The sequence below is a fragment of the Numenius arquata genome, chromosome 7, assembly GCF_964106895.1.
Source record: "Numenius arquata chromosome 7, bNumArq3.hap1.1, whole genome shotgun sequence".
Lineage (NCBI taxonomy): Eukaryota > Metazoa > Chordata > Aves > Charadriiformes > Scolopacidae > Numenius > Numenius arquata.
Window position 1 is genome coordinate 22,773,512 of NC_133582.1, and position 20,764 is coordinate 22,794,275.

Consider the following 20,764-nt stretch of genomic DNA (forward strand, 5'->3'; position numbering starts at 1 on the left):
TGAGCAGTCATCTGCTTCTCTCTCCCTCTTCCTCTCAAATTCAGATTTTCCTGGACCCTCGCTTAGCAGATTAATGCATTTTTACAGGGATATTGGCACTTCCACCATTTTTTGCAAAGGAGAAGTAACTGGCTCAGTTGCCCCAGCAGGGGTGCAGTCAGCCTCCATCTGTGAGCCAAACTTACCCATCACCTGCCCAGCTGCCAACTGGGCACTGGCAGTTCCTGTAGTCACTGTATCTCTTAAGACTCTATACTAGTGGTTTAAGAGAAAGCACATCCAGATAGAAGTAGACTATGTATACGGGATTCATAACAGACATTTTATTCAACTTCACACCTTTTTCTGAAGTGATCACTGTTCAGAACATTGTTTTTAGGGGCAAGTGAGAAAAAGGACATGTTGCCAGACATCCAAAGTGATAAAAACAGTATCAGACAACCACAGGGACCTACTATTGCTTGCTTCCTATATCTATTCTTTTCTTTTGTATCCATTCTAGGTGTCTTTCTGGTACTGCACAGAAACCAAAAGCAGCACATAGGTTGCTGCAAAAAATACCACGTTGTTAAGAAATCAGAAAAAGCACAGAAGTATGGAATACAGAAGGGATTTCTTTCAATTTATTTTTTTTAATTATCTCTTACCCACTCGTCTCTAAGAATAGTCTCTCTAACATCTGACACAGCTTTTACTTCAGCAGATATTTCAGGAACTTTAGACATTTCACTCCACTGTAATTAGTCCTCATATGTATTTGATATACATGATTTGGAGAGTAAAATATTGTAGATTAGCACAGATAAATCTGACAAACTCCTCCTCGCTTGCTCATCAATTCCTTGGTCCATCTTCCCTCAGTTATGAATGAGGACATGTGACCAAGTTTTCTGCTTAGGTGAAGACAAACCGATATGTCTATGTATACGTACTTTCCCCTGCTTAATAATTACAAAAATTAAAATAACGTTCTCAAATATCATAAAACACTTTCATTACTCCTTATGTCCCCAATATTAATATATTGATTTTTTTTCTCACTGATAAAAGACTTTTCTGAATAGTCACATTCTTACATTGATAAAAAAGCATAATTAAACAAGAGATAAACCTCTCTGAGGTGGTTTTCTTTTTTACCATAAACTTAACAAACAGCATAACACCACTTAGACCCTAGTAATACTTTACCCAAAATAACAGCAATTCATAAAATTGCCCTTTAGAAAGAAGATGGTAAGCAACATTAGGCAACACATACACAATGCAAACATACACTGATGATTACCTTCTTGCTAAGTCTTTGGTTTTCTTTTTCCATTTTAAGAATCCTTGAACTACTGCCTTCTGCAGAACCCACTGCGCTTTGTAGTTCTTCCACTGTCTTCAGCAAACTTTGGTTTTCCATTTCCAACTTCAGTAACCTGCTTGATGTCAGTTCATTTACTTCGTGACCAAGCGACTTTTGTGGCACTGTAAGAGGAAAACACCATTTAAAAAAAAAAAAAAAAGGTTATCCATTACCTGGAGTTCTTGGACTTTGCATTTTTAGAATTAGAGGATTTAGAAGCCTTTGATGGTCCTCCAATACCTCCTTGGTGAATGGAGCTATTTAGGAGTAATGACCCATCCTCCTTACCTGACAGACAACACTGCAGATGCATACAAAGAAATGTCATACTCATGGCTACAGTTCCCAGTCACAGCAGAGATTTGTTTCCTGCAACTGAAGACACATCTAAAAATTTCCACAAATCCTTTGTATGGGATCCAGTGTATGACCAAATATGCTATACTGGGAAGAATCACAATTTTTGCCACAGCTATCTCTGCAAACAATTACTCTGAGAAGCCTTAACAAATCTTTCTTAACTTTGAGAACAGTAAAGCAAGACAACTCATGATATGGGCTACATGGTATAGAAGTTTACATGGCAACACAATGTAACTCCAACAAATTTACGGGTTTTACACCTCTGCCTAAGTGAACAAGAATCACAAGAATGAGACCTTTAACGTATGATGTATTTCCAAGGATACAAAGGACCATGCAAAAAAAAAACCAAACACAACAAAAACAAATATAAAAATAACCCTCAAACTGTCACATCTCTCCAGAGGACAAAAGATACTGTACTTTAGAAGTCAGGAGCTGTAATTTCCTAATGCTATCCAGCCTCTGAGCTTTCAATTTTTCTATTTTATCAGTTTGCAAGTATTACAATGTTTACCTTCAGAAAGTTCAGTAGTCCTATTTATCTGTTCAAGTTCCCAGCCAAGATGCAATGATTCATCCATACTTTGTTTCTGAGCCATTTCTAGAGTCATATTTTCCTCCATGAGTTCCTCAATCTTCTTTCTGTCCATATCACGCTCCTTAAAAATTATTTCACATATAACTAAAAAAAAAATGTCTCAACATGCACAAAATATTTTAGTATCTAGTATGCCACAGAGAAATGCCAGGTATATTTTCTGATTTGCTAACACATAGTGAGACACAGGGAGGAACAGACAAAATAATGGAGCACTTAGAAAAAAGAAATGTAACAACCAGTAAAGAAAAATATGCAGAGAAGAATCTCTTCTCATCATAACCTATGGTAATGACTACTTACTCTTTTTCAAAGTTCACTTCCCTCAGTATATCAGGAAAGAAAGTATAGATGATAAGCACAGCTTGATAGCACACACAAAAACCAAACGGACAGAGAAGCAAAATTTTACCTTCTCTAAACTATCATAAGACTACTTTGATGCAAAAAAGCTCTAACAGGACTGGGGCCATGACGAGAGTGTCTCACCAGGCTCTTTATAAACCCTTTTCCCCACACGTGCTACTTTAAGAGAAAAAAGCTGCAGCTGCAACTCCCAACACTTTACAGAAAATGAAAGTAATCAGAAGATAATAATCTGTCACTTCTTAAGGAAAACTAAAAAAAAAAAAAGCCAAAGCACCCAGGCAAATTATGACTTTATAATTTAGAATATTTAGTTTTTGGAGAAGAACTGGTTAAAATAACCTCTTTTATCTAAATATTTAAGTGCCAACAGCCTATCTTCTCATTAAAAAAAAATTATCCTATTGTTCTTACTAATGAGTCTCTAATTTCTTATCATCATATTTTAGCTGTCCGATTAAACACTGCACTGCCTTAGAGTACTGCCTTTGCAATTTCTCCTTCCCAAGGTAGAACCAAAGCTACTGCAGGAAACCCTATCTGAAAAGTGTTAGTAAATCAAGAATTACCTTCTCCCTCTCCCACACCATTTTCACTGGAAGTTCTTCTTTTATTAAAAATAGAAATAGAATTCAATGCATATCAGTTGTCTTTGTCATACTCCATTTATACTTACCATGTCCATATCATGTAATTTAGCTTTTAATTGTAGATTCTCTTTTTCTAACTCATGTAATTTATCAGAACGGGCTCGAGTCCCTTCTAATTGATCTTCCAACATTGTCTTTGTTTCTAGCAACACTTGATTGTCTTCCTTTAACTCCTACAAGAATTAAACAACAAAAAAATCTCAACAAAAGTATTTCCTTATTCATACAAACTTTGATGCACATCATACCTAGATTTAGAAACGTTGCTCTAATGCAAAAACATTCATTTGGAAGCTGTCACAGACTTTATGAAAAAGAAATTTACAGCAATTTCACATAACTGTAACATGAAATTTTTTATTAAAAGAAAATTTTACATAACTTAAGAGAAATGAAACGGTACCTAAACCATTAAGAATAAATAAGGTGTTCATAATTACAATCCAAATATCTCTGATCTGAGATGCGATCTGAAGAGATGTACTGCACATATACGAACTACAGCTAAGCAAAAGGCTGACATCAAATAAAAATTACAGGTGTCAGGCTCAACACAAACAAAAAGAAGTACTTCACACATCACGTTAACTGAATTGTGGAGCTTACTGCTGCATGATTGGGTAGGTGAAAAGGCTTACATCTGTTGTGAAGTTATTTAATTCATGCAAGAGAAGGCCTAAAAGCTCAAAAGTACCACCTCTGAGTATGATTTTCCTAAGCAGAGACTGCTGGAGACTGGAAAAGCACAATAGGAAAGTATTACCAAGTGCTTGACCTGTTATTTTACTCTTCTCTAAGCACCTACTATTGGCCACTGTCAAAGACTGGAGACTGATGCAGACGTTCCTTTCAATCCATAACTTATTATCAGACTGAACTCCCTACTATTTGAATTGTAGGAAACAGAACAAAATCTGAGAGTCATTTCCTACAGGTCATAATTAGGTTTACAGGCAATTGGGCACATTTACTTAAGTCCAAAGTCAGGACATGATGCTGAAAATCCAACTGCATGCTTAAAATACAGCAAGCCATATTCAAAAGTCCTATTTAATTTATGTACATAGAGCATTTTTTTTACAGGCATCTGATGAAAATAATAGATGTAAAAGCATATAACTGGCAATTTTACTCATGGAATATGATACTTCCATGTCAGTTGATAAATTTTATTTCTCACTAAAAGCTACTATTAGAAGTTTTGGATGAAGGATCTACAAATTAAAGAAATTTGGGGTTTGCCTTGCGGTTTTTCCCCTCTCATCACAGCATGCTGTGACATATGAAGTATATATTCATTAAAAGGTTGTAAGTTTTTAACATTCAAAGAAAGAAGTCTCTTTCCAGAGGATGTTATATCACTGGTCATTAGTACATGACGTTTTTCAGATGTGATAACTAGAATATTGGCGATATTCTATCACGTCTAGGCTGCAGTTCTGTGGGAAGAAAATCTGGAGGTTACCACAGCTCACGATTTTGAGATGTTGCTTAGGAACTGCTCTATTAGAAGGTGTAGAGAAAAGTCATCTTTCCGTCATATTGAGAACTTGTGAAACCATAAAGTATGAGACCCCCTTTAAGGGATTCAATTTTAATAACGATACGAATTAAGACAGAACCTAGAGGAAAAAAAAAAAAACCATCCACCTTGTGATGCAGAATGCTGTGGGGACTGCAGAGCACAAAGAGCCAGGAGAGAGGACACCTGACATGTCACACTCTTCAGAGAAGAAAAAGGCTACCATGAAAGGCTGCGGACGCTTCATCACTCGGGTCTTAAAGCATCGATTAATGCCAAGCATTCATTTGGAGTGGTATGGGTATATAAAAATACCTCCCCTAAAGCAGGAGGACTGAATGAATTCCCAAGATCCCATCTAGACTTGTGAATCCAAGAGGCCACATTAAACAAAGAAGTTATGTAAAAATATTCTGTATCATAGTTCAGCCTAATATCTTGGTTTTGCTTTTTGGTCATTTTTACCCTAAAGAAAGGGTAACAACTATCTCAACTACATCTAGGGAACATAGTATTTTTTCCAGCAAGCATTAATTTCAAGTTCTCCCTGCTTTTCTAGGAGCCTTTCCTTTTTAATGACCACCTTGAAAAATTTTTTTTAAACTTTCATTAGTTTTGACTCCCACAAGTAATTGTTTCTTTCACAAATTCTGCCACCTTGGCATTTGCCCAACAAATTTGCCATTTACAGAGGGAATGATGGCCTAATAACATCCTGCATCTTGATGATTTGTTTCCTAAACTTCTAATTCATGACAGAACTGCAAGTATCTCTTGCCTGGTGTCAGTGCATCTTTTCTTGGTATATATTAACCATAGAAAGTCATCCTATACTCATTTATGTGTACAGCCACTATTTCCTCAACACTTTACTTTGAAAATTACCTTCTCTTAGGAGACCCACGTGAGGAGAAAGGAATTATTACATTTATAGCCTATTTTTAATTAATTCATCCTTGGGTTTCTCAATACATAACATATATCCTAAACACAGGCTCCTACCAATTTTGCTAGCTTAGAGCTATGGTGAATACTGCTGACCTCAAATGAAACTGCATGCCATTAAACACAGGGATTCTTACCTAAAAACTGTAATTTATTCACAACAGACTGACTATCATCTATCCCAGAGCAAGGAGCTATAACACTGTTTTCACATCCCAATGTTTAAGTCATCAAAATAACTTTGAAAAAGCCACAGCAAACAAAAAATGATGGTTATTCAGTAATTTTTTTCCTTAGTATACCTCCACTCTAGCTTTGTAGAATTCAATATCATGCAGCCTCTCTTTATACCGGCTGACTTCACTTTCAAGCTTGTCAACTCGAATTGCCTTCTCACGAAGAGCATCTAATTCATCTCTATACACTCTGGCAGAACGGGCATCTGAGAGTAAATTCATATTCTAGAAAATATGAAAATAAAGATATTAAAGGCAAGAATACTGGACAGTACATGCTGAAGGATAACATAGCTGCTTCATTATTTAAACTGGGGTAAAAAAACCCAGTGAGATATCATAAGTTAATTCTGAGAAAGGTAAAGAAAAAAACCCATATATTTCAGAGGCTTGGTCCAGAGGATGTATTTCCAAGAAAACTGCATTGCCCTTTTTCAAGGAGAGGTATTTATACTTTTGTAGATTTCAAAACAGCACATTTCTTTTATGGACAATATTCTCAAATGGCCCCCAATAATTTATACACTCATATCCTAATGATAAATGAATCAGATGTTTTCCTTCATGATCAACTCAGACTCAAAGCTTAAAGAAAACCAGACAAAATTTGAGCGCATTGCTTTTGAGAAGTATTCAGCACATGTACACTCATAGGATATGTTGGTGGTAAATTGCTCGAACATGGGGAAAAAAAACCAAAAAACAGAAGAAATACTAACTTAACTCAATATTTTTCCAGCATACTAGACCAAATAAAGGAATAAATTACACAAGATCATGTTCAGAGTGCAAAATTAAAAAATGTATGAAAATATACTTCCTAATACAAAAAAAAGCGGGGGGGGGGGATCATTCTAGTGGTAGCAGCTTTTTTTTGCCAATTTTTTTTTTTAATGATAAATTTACAAAACCCATACCTCTTGCTGAAGTCTCTTTAGTTCAGCTTCCATCTGTTCCAGTTCTTGCTTACAGTCAAGCAACTGCTCAGTCTTTTCCTCACTTAAAAGAGAAAACACAACACAATTAAATATGACTGCAAAACTCGGTAATTATCATCTCATTTGAGAACAAAACACTGAGATTCATGAGACTTCCCTTATGCAACCCAGAATTTCATGGACATCAGACTGTAAAACTTAGATATGCCATTACTCTTTAGGTTTTAGTCTATATTTAATTTTTTTGGTCAGATTTTGGTCAGATTTTTTGGAGTCCTGTAAACTGTTTTTCATTAAGATTTCCTACTTATGTGGGGCAGAAAACATTAGGGTGTAATAAGGGATTTTTTTGTGATAAGGGATTTTGGGGGGGGCAGGGAGGCAAAAAACTCCAAACAATACACATGAACAGGCATCAGGTGATTCACATCCAAAAGTAAACGTAAAATAATTTGAAAATATACACTGAAAAGGTCCAAATATTTTCCAGGAGAACCAAACAATGATCACTGATGTATCCTGTCACAGATCAAGTAAAGCCAATTTTAAAAGTACTTTTATATTTTTGTAATTTTTCTTTTTCTTACAGAGAAGAATTAAGGTTTTCAGGTGCCTTTACTCATTAAAAGGAGGTACTACTTAATCGCCATAATTTTATGAAATGCATAATGAATTTTATTTTTATGGAACAACAGTGTCTGCTTTAGTCTATTCAGAAATTTGTAATAAAAACAATTTGACATAGAATACTACAATTTTTACAAGACTCATTTCTAACTTCCAGATAACAGTTACTTCTCAACACTCAAAAAAATCAGTTTGTTAAAAAATGAGTTCATTAAACAATGTGTAAGTGCAAGGGAAATATTTAATTCACCCAAAGACACAGAATACCTAATGTTCAAAACACAATTGCACTTCAGAACAAGCAGTATTCATGGTTGAAAAAACCTGCCATATCCAAAATTTTATGTCCTTAAAAGATATATTGCATATTCAAACATGTTACTGTATCATTTAATATTCTGGAATACACACATGAAACAAAATAGAAGTAGAAAAGTGGGAAATAAGATAATTTAATGGACTGAAATCTATAATACACTCTAAAAGTAATCATGCTAACAAAAAATATACTTGTTTTAAACAAAACTAGAACAGTTATTTTACAAAAGGAGCCAATCTCACAATGAATGATCTTTTTGCAATCATACATAGCTTCAAAAAGGATGTTGACAACCTACAAGTATACAAGGGTTCATCTGCAACATCACTGTCCACAGTGTCCCTGTCCACTTTCCCTCTACATGGATGTTAAGAAATCATACAGAAATACAAAAGTATTCTGTATTACGTTAGATTACAGCAACTTTTCTATTAACGTTCATAATCATATATTATTTTTCTATACAGAAAAAACACACAGGACTGAATATAGAAAATTAGGTGCGCTATTTCCAATTCTGGAGTTTCTATATTATAAGCCTCAAATCGCTGTTTTGCATCCAACTGTTGGTACAGGATGCTGCAAAGAAAAACAACCTTTACAGATCTTTTGTACGAAATTCTATTAGCTGCAGGGCATACTAAATCAGATATGAAGGTTCATTGCCAGAACCAGATTATAAATAAATTTTAAGATTAATATTTTCAACTCTGGAATGAATCTAATTTTAAATTTATCAAATAAACGCAGCATTTAATACCAAATGCTACAGACAGAAGTTAATTTATCAAAGTCTAGTATTTTAAATATACTGCTACGCATAAAGGAAATTTATTTATAAATTGAATTCAAATGGGAGTGCAAAATGTGAAATGTTCCAAGCCATCACTGTTGCCCTAATTGCATGCTTCAGCTACAGACTAGAGAGGATTGTACTAAATTATACAGAACATACCAGTGTTCACTGTTTAGGCTATCTATTAACTGTCAATCACACTAATAACAGCAATTTTTTCACTAATTTTCTTGGTGCAGCTGTTTATAGAATATCCTGGGCGGGCTCATTTCAGTAGACACATAATAATACAGACATCAGAAAAGAAGAGCCATATCTTTTTGTTCTCTATTCTTCATGAAGATCCAAGATGAAGTGGGGGAAGGGGATCCTCTGAGTAAATCAACCAGATACTTAACCCAGCCAGTTAGAGATGATCTGATCAACTGACTCTGATAAGAGCAGACCAGTGAGCTGATAATTGTGACTTTATGCTACCTTCAACTTTTAATTTAATTTTACTTGTGTCCTCTCTCCATGAGATACGCAGGATTAAAAATCTTTTATTTATGTTTTTTCTAAACTACAGGCAAGTTACTATACATATTGAATCTCTTTAGATTTAACATCTGCATTTTAAGTTCCAACTGCACATACTTTACTCTGCTAAAACAATATTACACACATTGCTATAGGGACAAAGAGATTCTCCACTGGCCTATTACCATTTTTCCTCTTTAATAACTCTTCACTACTGCCCAGATTTGTTCCCAGGCTATGAAGACAGACTAGGTACCCACTGATACTTACTGAAGCAGTTTTCTTAATAAAATAGGAGGAATAAAAAAGGTTTTAATTAGAATATGAAAAACTAAGAAACAAAGATCTTTTTTACAATGGGAGTGATTTTTCACAGTACTCGGGGGGAGGTGAAGGAGGGGAATATACCCCTTAGCTAAGGGGTCAGCAGCAGGGGAAGAAGAGAGCACTCCCTTAACTGGATGAACATAGCAGGTTGGAAACTGTATGAAACCATAACTGACCCAAGCCATAAAATTTACTCATTTTACAAATTACATTATTCCTCAAACATAAATAACCACCCCTGCCAATGATTGTTCAAACATAGCTAGTTGTTCGGAGCACAAAAGATAGAAAATTGCCATAGCTCTGGTTCACTGATTTCAGTATGTTTATGGTTAAAACATCAATATAACTTGTAATACAGATTAAGACAAACACAGATGAAAAGTTGTTTGTCACACTGGTCCACAAATATGCTTACATGCTAAACATGTTTCCTGGGGTGCAATAACTAAAAAAAGCATTTAAAACCAATTTACCATTTGAAAGAATGAAGAATTTGTCTAGAGTACTACTTTGTGCAAAATCAACACGATTTTAAAACCCTACGACTCCCAACACACTTCTGCAATACACATGTACTCACAGCTCTTGCCTAAGCCTTCTTATCTTTGCTTTGGCATCTGCTAGCTCTACTGACAGGTGCTGTCTGCTTTCAGTGCGTTTCATGCCAGGAGATCCACAAGGTGATTGTGCTGCTGATGCATGAGGTAGAAAACGGAGACAGTCCCGTTCCTCTGAGAGTTCAATGATAGTCTAAGAAATTTAAAAAAAATAAAAAAGTGAGAGGAAAAAAAGCACAGAATTGCATTCAGAGTGCCATTTATGTCAGAAACTACTATCATTCACTGCCTTAATAAATCAAAGACTGAAAGGAAGCAAGAATAATAGAAAAGTTTTGCCGTAAAAAAAGTTAGAAGCCCTACATACACCTCTACACCTAAAGCAAATAGCCAAAGCTACTTAACAGCACCATTTGGCTATTCTTAAAACTACTCAAATTTAGACTTCCAAGTCATAGAAACAGAGTCATTTAGGCTGGAAAATACCTTTAAGACCATCAAGTCCAACCATTAACCTAACACTGCCAAAACCAGCACCAGACCACGTCCCTCAGCACTACATCTACACGTCTTTTAAATACCCCCAGGTATGGTTACTCAACCACTTCTGCAGGCCATTTATTCCAGCGCTTGACAACCCTTTTGGTGAAGAAATTTTTCCTAATATCCAATCTAAACCTCCCCTGGTGCAACATGAGGCCATTTCCTCTTGTCTTGTCGCTTGTTACTTGGGAGAAGACACCGACTTCCACCTCTCTACAACCTCCTTTCAGCTAGTCATAGAGACCAATAAGGTCTCCCCTCAGCCGCCTTTTCTCCAGGCTGAACAACCCCAGTTCCCTCAGCTGCTCCTAAGACTTGTGCTCCAGACCCCTCACCAGCTTCATTGCCCTTCTCTGGACACACTCCAGCACCTCAATGTCCTTCTTGGAGCAAGGGGCCCAGAACTGGACACGGTATTTGAGATGGGGCCTCACCAGTGCTGAGTACAAGTGGATGATTACTGCCCCAGTCCTGCTGGCCACACTATTACTGATACAGGCCAGGATGCTGTTGGCCTTCTTGGCCACCTGAGCACACTGCCACAAAATTATCAGTACTTAGTACGGATTTGGTAATGAAATGGCATGAATTCCTTGAACATGAGGATAAATATAAAACTCTAAAGAAACTGGTGTTCTTCAGTGAGCAGCAGCATCCTTGCCAATAAGCAACAGACCTAGAGGAATATTCCTATTTCATCATATAAATAGAGGTGTTATCCTAATATGAAGATCATTCTTTTTCAAGTTACTTTGCATTGCGAAAAAGGATTACCACACATCCTCTCCCCTCACAGTTAAGTTTCTGTTTTACTCATATCAAGGCAGTGAACTGGAAAGACAGTTGCTAACTGTCAAAGGAATATTGCAACATGAACATAAACACAGGTCTTATCACCCTGAGAATGAACAGTTTTCTGCACAATATGCTGCTAATTTCAGTGAGTTATAAGAGGTTTAGCCAAGAAGTAAAACTACTGAACATAAAGCTGGTTCTGTTCTACCTCAAGTACAAGTTACTACCTTGTTCTGCCTCAAACCAGGACAACACTCTACTGAGGGGCAAATCTGACACCACCAAGATGATTTATAACTTGCAATTTTTTATTAAATACATTTCTGTTTCTTGATTCTCACACAGTACAACAATTGTACCTCGCCATAAGCTTGTAAGACCTCATCTCCTAGGATGATTTCTGCTCCAGTTCACTCAAAGCTGTACAACGGGATACAGTAACATAATAGGCACCTTTCAGTGACTGGCTTGTGAACTAACAGGTTACCGACTCCTGGAAACTTCAGCTGATAGAGCTTTGGATTTTCTGTTTTCAACTACAGATGAGTGTTATTTAAAGTTGTTTCAGACGCTGCTTACATGAAGAAGATCATCTGCTATTATCTTTTCTAGTTTGTCACAGTATTCAACAACCAGTATGCACACCGTAACTACCTCAAACAACTTTCTGGCAGTAAGGAACCCTTGCTTAAATATGCTAACAGAACATATATTAAACTATTAGTTATAAAAATGGTAAGCTGTATCATTTTCAAAAAATTATTTCTTATATTTCTCTTATGCAATAAACCATATCCTTACCTCTGAGTGCTCATCTCTTTCATCTATAAGTCTTTTTAAGTGTAACACCATATTTTTCAAGAGAGGTTCAACATATTCTTGTGTCAATACAATGACGTCCATCCACTGCAGATCAAACACGTTTTCCTGATTATGGGTTACCTACACGGAATGAAATGGAAAAGAAAAAAGCCACCCTCTTTAAATTGTAGAAATAGGAAGCAAGCCTAAGAAAATAAAGCTGAAACTCTATGGGTTAAATTCTCTAGAAAAGGTACAAAAAAACAATTTAATCTATTTTAAATGGGTATGTTATGGAATAGTTTCTTATCTACCTGAAGGTAGTAACTTGTACTTCTGGCAAAATAAAAGCAAAAGGTGACTAGGACATAATATACATTACGTATCACATATATGGGATTTGATTTGTATGCTCTAAATAAGTTTGCATATGAAAATTTCACTAAAGTAAATCTCCTGTAATTCTAAGAAATTCTTGGAGCAACATACTTGCTCCCTGCTACTGTTTTAACAATGTAATCCAAAAGAGCTTGATCATGAAATCTTTTTGTAAATCAAGTTAGAAAAGAAAAGCATTTTTTGCTTACTAAAAACAGTAGTTATACAATCATGAACTTGATTACTTGCTTTTGAACAAGTGCAATTAATCTTCTTACAGTACAATATTCCACTTCCAAAAAAAGTTAAATGCGCAAAAAAACCAATATACCTCTTGAATATGGGCTGCAACAGCTGCTCTCGTGTCAAAATCCAGACCTTGGATTCTTTCAATAAATTCTTCTTTTTTCTGACACTACAAATAAAGAAATCTATTTTATGTACATACATATATAAAAAAAAGCACAAGTATTTTCATTCTTCCTTTGTATTTCTAAGAGCGAAACATGATAAATTTGAAATTATAATGGTCACATTGCTAAATTATTACCCAATAATTCTATTGACTGATAAACACCTGGTTTATGCCATGTTATAGTAATTATAACAACTTTCAACACTAATAAAATTATAAAGAAAAAACCAGCTATTGAAAAGGGAGAAGGAGGAGGTTTCTTAAAATAGCTACTTATTAAATTTTTTCTTTCTTTCTTTACAGTATCAGGTAAAGTAATAATATTACAATAAACTATTATAAATCCTACATACACAGCTTGCTATATTCATACAATAAAATATAAGAAGTGCACAGCTGTGGCTGTTTTAACTGTAAGAATATCCATACTTCCAAGGAATGCAATAGTACCACTAGAGGAAGGAAGGTCAAAATTATATACCACCTCAGACATTAAAATAGTAAGAAAAGACATAAGTAACACTTAAAATAATTTCATACAGTTACAAACTTATATCAAACTTACCTGAACCGCACAACCAAGTAAAAGCAGGAGGAGTTTTTTTATTTCTTCAGTACCTGGCTCTAAGAAGAAAACAAGAACAAAAAAAAGGTAGGTGTAAAATGGTAATTGGGGTTTCTTCCTCTACCCCTCAGAAAGCATCACGTTTTCTCATTATTTTAATATAATTTATGTTAACCTAATTAGGAAAATAAAAAGATGAAGAAACCCCCATCTTTCCAGGTTTCAGCTTAGTCCTTTTTGCCATTTAACTGCCAACGTTCAGCATTTAACAAGTAGCTTAACATCCACAATAGTTCCAAATGGAAAAAACATGATTTCAGCCCTTTGTAAAGCAAAACTTAAGAGTGACATTTTCAAAAGTGCTTTGGAGACCTACAATCAAGTTTTCAACTGTTATTTCAGGTATCTCAAGATACTTACAAAAGCGCTTAAGTTATTTGCCACCCCTAAGCTGTAAGAGTTTGGTGACAAGTTAATTTAAACTAGTTTATAAAGCTTTATTAGATATTCTAATCTAAACATCTAAAAATCAAAATGTATTTCCAAATCTGGCCTTAAGCATCTTAATCTCTGAAAGAAGCTTAAGCTAAAGAACTCTGTTTACAGATTAATAAAGATGTTTCTTACTTTTTACACTCAAAATGTCCTTGTCCTGCTACTAAATATGTGCTCTATCTAGAATATAAGCAACCACAAATCAAATGCTTTAAGGATGGCAAAACAGCTTAGGCTAGTTGGAATTGAAGTCTATATGGTCATATATCATTTTGCTTTACTCTAATAGAAAACACCACCCATTGGGCTATCTAGGCATAAAAGGGTCCTAATAGCATCCTTTCTAAATATACTGTGGATTACAGTCAACAGTTTATTTCATTGTTAGCTATCCAGACAAAAGCTACGCTGTCAAACATAGTAATGCTGGGTCTGGCTAGAAATCTGACCTTTATTCTTCAAAACTGTACTCTGCAACACAGCTGGTGTAGCTGCTACCATTACCAACAGATTCAGTCCAAATAGCCAACACCACAGCGATCGTCTAGCATGGACAAATGTATGCACAGTCATTCTTGAACCTGACCTAAGTGACTGAAGTCCCTTCTTCTTAAAGGACTCCGTGATCACATACGAGCTCCAACAATCACGAGACGATTATAAGCATCTAAAACAAAGCTCAACTAGAACTTTCTTTCCAAAATGGCAGTTTACAATCTTCTACATTGGGCAAATAAGTCTATTTTGGATGAGCCCCCACATATGAGAGAAGTAACATTCACTTACAAGCACTTGAAAAATTGACCTTTGGTTTGATCCACTACAGTATTTTGTAAATGTAAAACTGTATATTTGCAACTATAAATGTTGCAAATGTAAAACCCTTCTCAAAAAGTTACACGAGGTAATCTTGATCAAAAAAGGAAATTAAAAAGAAATCAAGAAAATACCTAAAAGGATAGAAAACACTCAATGACTTTGACTAGCTTTCAGTAAACAGTCAAGCCTGCTGCCATAAAGCAGAGATGAAAGATAGATGCTAAGCTTCTCCACCTTCCTCATAGCTTCAGTTCTCTGTGCATTTTAATATTAATTAGAGAACCTTTTTTCAACAATGACTCAACCTGCTTCTTTTGGAGGCAGATATGTATAATCCCAATGAACATGTAATGTTTAAATTTTTCAAAAGAGGTTTGTCAAGTAGGTATGTTACAAAGAACATGAGCTTAAATGGGAGATTTTTAATCATTTATAGAGACTTCTTGTATCCTAAAGACTTGAGTTGTGAAGTCTTTTACATAGAAAACATCAATGAACACCTTTCATCAGAAGCATACATACTACTTCAGCTAAAGAAGGGGAATTCCACCTGGCTGCCTGTCTTAATCAATAAAGGTTAGCCAGAATACTGTAAAAGAAGGAATCCATCCCAACATCTTGCATCCTACATTCATTTATCCTAATAAATTAATCACTTTTTTTCTAAGCAATCCCTGAACTCCTCTTTGAACGTTCATTTGCTCACTGCTTCAGCATCTCAAGTGGCTTTTAAAAGCCCGTCTGAATATTGCTTCCATGTCTCTCCTCCAGAGTCCCTAAAAAAACATGGCAAAATATTGAACAACCTCAGCTTCCCACTGCTACCAACCATCTTGAATGTTTTTCTTCCTTTTTCTCCATCACAACTACAGAAATAGATAATTCTTTTCTATACCCTCCAACTTGCTGCCTGAACTTTGTCCCTACCCTATCCTATCCTTTGATCTTCCCTGCACTCAACTCTTATCCCTGACTTTCATGTCCTTTGTAGCCTTCCATCCTCCCTTGGCCTGCTCCCTCAGAAATATGAACTTGTTTTAATCCTTGCTCTTCCCCCGTAAAAGAACATTCACTCGTCATTATCTCCTTTTCCTCTGTAATTTAACATTTACAGTCACAGGCTGTAGCTCTTCTCCTCCAGTTTTCTCCTCAAACTGGCTTCCTGCCAATTAGCTCAACTGACATGTTTCTTGATAAAGTCTCTGATGACCTCTTTTTTACCAAAGCTCAAATCCAGCATTCTATCTGCATTTTCCTTGATTAGCCAGCTGCCTCTGACACAGGCAAACACATTTCTCTTCCTGAAATCTTATCTGCCCTTGCCTTCTGCAATTTGTCATCTTATGGTATTTCTTTACTAATCATTCCTTAAGTGCAAAGCAGTGCAAAGGCAAAAAACTGGGACACATCTATGAAAAAAAAAAAAAAAAAAAAAAAAAAAAATCACAGCTACAGCCTAAGCTTTAGTGGATGAAATCCTAATCATTATCAGAGAATCAACTTTTACTATGGGGACTTGCCTTGATGCAATTAGATTTACATAGCAAGTCTCTCAAAAGGTCACCAAGGTTTGATTTTACTACACTTGCCCAACAAAGGAAAAAAGCATGAAAGTCCCTGTAGGGATGAGGTCCTCTTCAAGTTGACACAGCAAGAGCAGTTTTAACTTTCAAAGGGGAAAGGTTCTGGATGGAACCCAAAAAGAACAGGTCCATCTTCTGATTCAGATCAAACTCCATGATGAATTCAAGTAGGAATCTGAAATGCCTTCAAGAATATTGCCCATACGTAAAAAATATTTTTAATATGTGGACTATGCTACAATACAGTCCGTATTTTCTCACAAATCCAATAATGTCCCCACAGGAGAGCAATGTGTATACTACCAGACATTCCAGTTGCCATACCACAAAAGCTACATAGACTTAGCTGAGGTCCCAACACCAGAAGAAGCTTTCTTATTAATTAAAGCACAGGTTTTTATGTTTACAACTGAATATTAAATTATCTTTGTGAGGTTTTGTAGTGCATTTTTAATAAAATTTCATCTTATACTAGATGATATTGTTAAGGCATATTTTGTCTCAGTATCTTAAAGAGAATAAAAAACATAACTACAAAAACAATACTATGTGTTTTTTAATCTGTTTTTTTCACCAAATCTGGTCTCTAGGCACACCCATGGAGTCTTTTGAAAACCTTAAGAAAGTTTGGAATCAAAATATAAAACCATGTTGGATTCTATTCTTTTGGAAAAGAAGAAACCACATTTACACTTCTTGGTGCATATGATAGATTACAGCGTCTACACATATAAAAACTTAAAAGGCTGTGACCTCAGAAGCAAAAGCAGCAATATTCAAAAGCAGAAAGTAAAAATAAAAAAAATTAAATCAAGATACCTACAAAAATGGGATATATGCAGATGCGATATGGAAAGCATCAACATTATGAACCCTGGAATTGAAAAGTGAGGTAACACAGATGGTTCTTCTTGCTCATGACAAAAATCTTGTCTCACATACACAGAAGCATGGCATGTAAGACATCTTAAATAAACAAAAAAAAAAAAGCCAGGGGAAGCTACACAGCCTGTTAGAGTAGTTCCTAACCTCTCTGCTGAGGTGCTAGAACATCAGAAGTAGAACACATGGGACACATTAGACCCAAGTAAATAAATTCTGCCCAATCCATTGTGGCTCCATGCTGGCCAGGTGTGTCTGCTCCGTGCTTCTGGAATTGAGAGCATGGTGCAGAGATTCCCAAGTGGCTGTGGATAGTCAGCTGGGTCCATACAGGCTAATTTTCTTGGTCTGAAAATTGCAACTCTCAGAGCTGGAAGCAGAGAAGGTGGGAGCATGGAGAAGACAGTGTCAGTTCAGGGGAGAAAGCAAGAAGGTCAACTGCAATATTTTTCAGGTAACGATGCAAGAGAAGCAGGAGAGTTTTGGGGAAGGAAAAACAAGGATTAGGAGTTGGATCATCCAAGTGAGATGCATTGAACTGCCAATTTTCTCAGGAGTGGCTTAGGTAAAGAAAGTTGAAAGCATAGTAGGTAGGAACACATGAAACTTATACTTTGTCATCCAGTGGCTCACTGGAAAATGCACTTTGTTTCAGTATAAATCCTAACGACAGCCAGCGCTGAGGTTTAGACAGCACACATTTTTGTAAAGTGTGGACCCTTGGTGTGAACAAAGAAAATATTACTCATCACTATTAAACCACTTATTTCCTAAAGGAATTTACACAATCTTCTTCTGAAAGGCTCACTCCTATATGAATTTTATTTCCAGTGAAATAATACAAATTATTACACCAATATAGATTTTCATCTTAGTTAAAAATAAACTTACCAGAAAAAGGATTTTTGCTAATTATTAATACATTTGGCAAAGACATCATGATCAACTGCTGCAAATTCTCCTACAAAAGTAAATTAAAATATTACTTAAATCATAAGTATTGAACGAAAGCAAACATCAAATGCTAACCAATACTAAAGAGAAATTTGTACTACATGAGTAGTTTAAAGTTTTTCAGGTCTTAATACAGACATGTTCAATACTTAAATTATTTTACTCTAATTAAAAAAAAAGCAAACAACTTACAAGTATGAATTACTTCTACAAAAGCCTTGTTTTACTGGTTTGCAAAACCATCTCAACACAGTAAAATCCTCTCGTGGCAATGAGCTGGCTTATGGATTTTAAGCCAACTAGATCCTGTGTCTCAGAATGCAGCAAAACCACTTTAAATTATTAGTGTTCATGTTTCTCTGACTAGCTTATTGCTAGATGTTTATTTTATTTGCTCTAAGTTGCATTTATACCACAAAAGATCAATTTCCTCTATTTCATGTCCATAGTCTCAGAGGCCTCGCAAAAATGTGGTTGTGAAAATTACAGGGGGTTTTGCTGCAGTTATGCTGGGAAAATCCTGAATACAAAGGTAAAAAATCCTATTTGCATGATCAGGCAGAGTTTTAGTTTGGCAAGTCCCACACACTCAAGCAGCAGCTTTGCCTATCTATTCTATAGATTGTATCAATGGATAGTTTCTGTCAGCCAGTAATGGCTGTAATCAGGTCAAATCCCCAGTCTAGACAGAGCCTAATTCTTCTGAAGCAGAATAGTCCTCCTCCTGTTCCCAGATGTTTATTCACAGCAGATGCCATCCTATCAGCAGCTCTGGGGTCACGCCTTTTGTTTGTCCACAGTGACAAATTCATTAATACATAATCAAAAGCAACATATTCCAGAACCATCACCACTTTACATCCAAAATACACATACCAGGTGTCATACTGTAAGCTAAAAATGTAACAGAAGTCAACTCATTTTATGTCAAATTTGAAAAACTACAATATTACTTGAAAAACACCTGTGGAAATTATTAGCTGTAACTATACTTGAACTATACTTTCACAAGTTAATATAGGACATGAAAAAATACATCTGAATTGATTAACACTGGACTGAAAGATACATACTTTCATTGCATATGCCTGAGACAAATTATAAGGAGAGAGAAAATAGCTTTGACCTGCTCGAATATAATGAATTTCAATCAACTATGACTCTTGTACTTCTGAGATCTTGATACAGAAAATTTTCAAATAAAAAAAAGATATGAAGTACACCATAGGAAGTTTTAAATTAATAAAGAACAAATAAAATATAAGGAATTCAGTAAGTATTTATAGCTACCACAAAAGAAAAACACATACTTTAAAAAGTGGGCGCTTGGTGGCTTTTTTGTTGTGTGTTTTTTTGTAATAGCTCAAATAATTCCATGATGCTATTACAAAGCTTTTCTTACTGTGAAGCAACATCCAAGCAGGGGTAGCCAAGAAACATGTCCTCTATGGACTAATGATATTATTACCTCTTTTCTTACAACACCTCTATCGTGCTTCAAAGATGTCTACCACCTTTTTTGTCACACGGTGTTAACTTCATCAGCAAGCTCAGTGCCACTGCTCCCAACTTGTGTCAGCTTTTGAAATTACTGCTTCTATTAAAAACCTGAAATTGGAACCCATGTGTCCCAAAATTCACGTATTTCTTTTAACTGTTGTTTAACCTGCAAAAATAAACTAAGCCTATTTACAAAGTTCTGCCTCGGTTGTACAAACTTTTACAGTTTGCTAGCATTTATTTTATTAAAGACTCAGACATCATCTGTCAAATGACACTGACAGAGCACCCATGGGAGTCATAGAAGCTCCCTGCATTAAACCTCCCAAGCCTACCAAAATGTAAAGGGGGATCAGTTCTCCTGAATCAGCTGCTGAGAACAATTCCACACTCTTACATTGCCAGGAAATGAATAGGCTCAAAAGACTGGTTTGAGACCTAGTAAGAGTTTGGTGATGCTGTAAGGAGGTAAAGAAGCTTCATTCAGAAAAAGGAGACACAATTGTAATTAGAGAAGAACAAAGATGACGCAGCAACCAAAAAACTTGTATAATCTAACATAATACTTTAATTTCACTGACTGAATTTCACTGAATTTTTAGAGTTGGAAGGGACCTCTAGAGATCATCTAGTCCAACTCCCCTGCTAAAGCAGGACTGCCCAGAGCACATCACTCAGGACTGCATCCAGGCGGGTCTTGAAAATCTCCAAAGAAGGGGACTCCACAACCTCCCTGGGCAGCCTGTTCCAGTGCTCTGTCACCCTCACCATAAAGAAGTTTCTTCTCATATTTGAGTGGAACCTCCTATGTTCCAGCTTGTGCCCATTGCCCCTCCTCCTGTCACTGGGAACCACTGAAAAGAGTCTGGCTCCCTCCTCCTTCAACCCACCCTTCAGATACTTATAAGCATTGATAA

At 35.8% G+C, this 20,764-nt stretch overlaps 1 protein-coding gene across 2 annotated transcripts in view; it reads right to left on the minus strand.

Moving 5' to 3' along the window:
• The window catches only part of CCDC88A (coiled-coil domain containing 88A), an 81,284-nt gene that overhangs the window by 34,981 nt on the left and 25,539 nt on the right, over positions 1-20,764 (minus strand). For both annotated transcript variants that reach the window (XM_074150263.1, XM_074150264.1), the window contains exons 4-13: positions 18,285-18,354; positions 13,615-13,673; positions 12,966-13,049; positions 12,257-12,397; positions 10,141-10,310; positions 6,949-7,030; positions 6,098-6,256; positions 3,355-3,501; positions 2,229-2,373; positions 1,286-1,470 (exon numbers count right to left, since the gene is read on the minus strand). In XM_074150263.1, the coding sequence (XP_074006364.1) occupies positions 1,286-1,470; positions 2,229-2,373; positions 3,355-3,501; positions 6,098-6,256; positions 6,949-7,030; positions 10,141-10,310; positions 12,257-12,397; positions 12,966-13,049; positions 13,615-13,673; positions 18,285-18,354 (1,242 nt within the window). The remainder of the gene's footprint in view (positions 1-1,285; positions 1,471-2,228; positions 2,374-3,354; positions 3,502-6,097; positions 6,257-6,948; positions 7,031-10,140; positions 10,311-12,256; positions 12,398-12,965; positions 13,050-13,614; positions 13,674-18,284; positions 18,355-20,764) is intronic.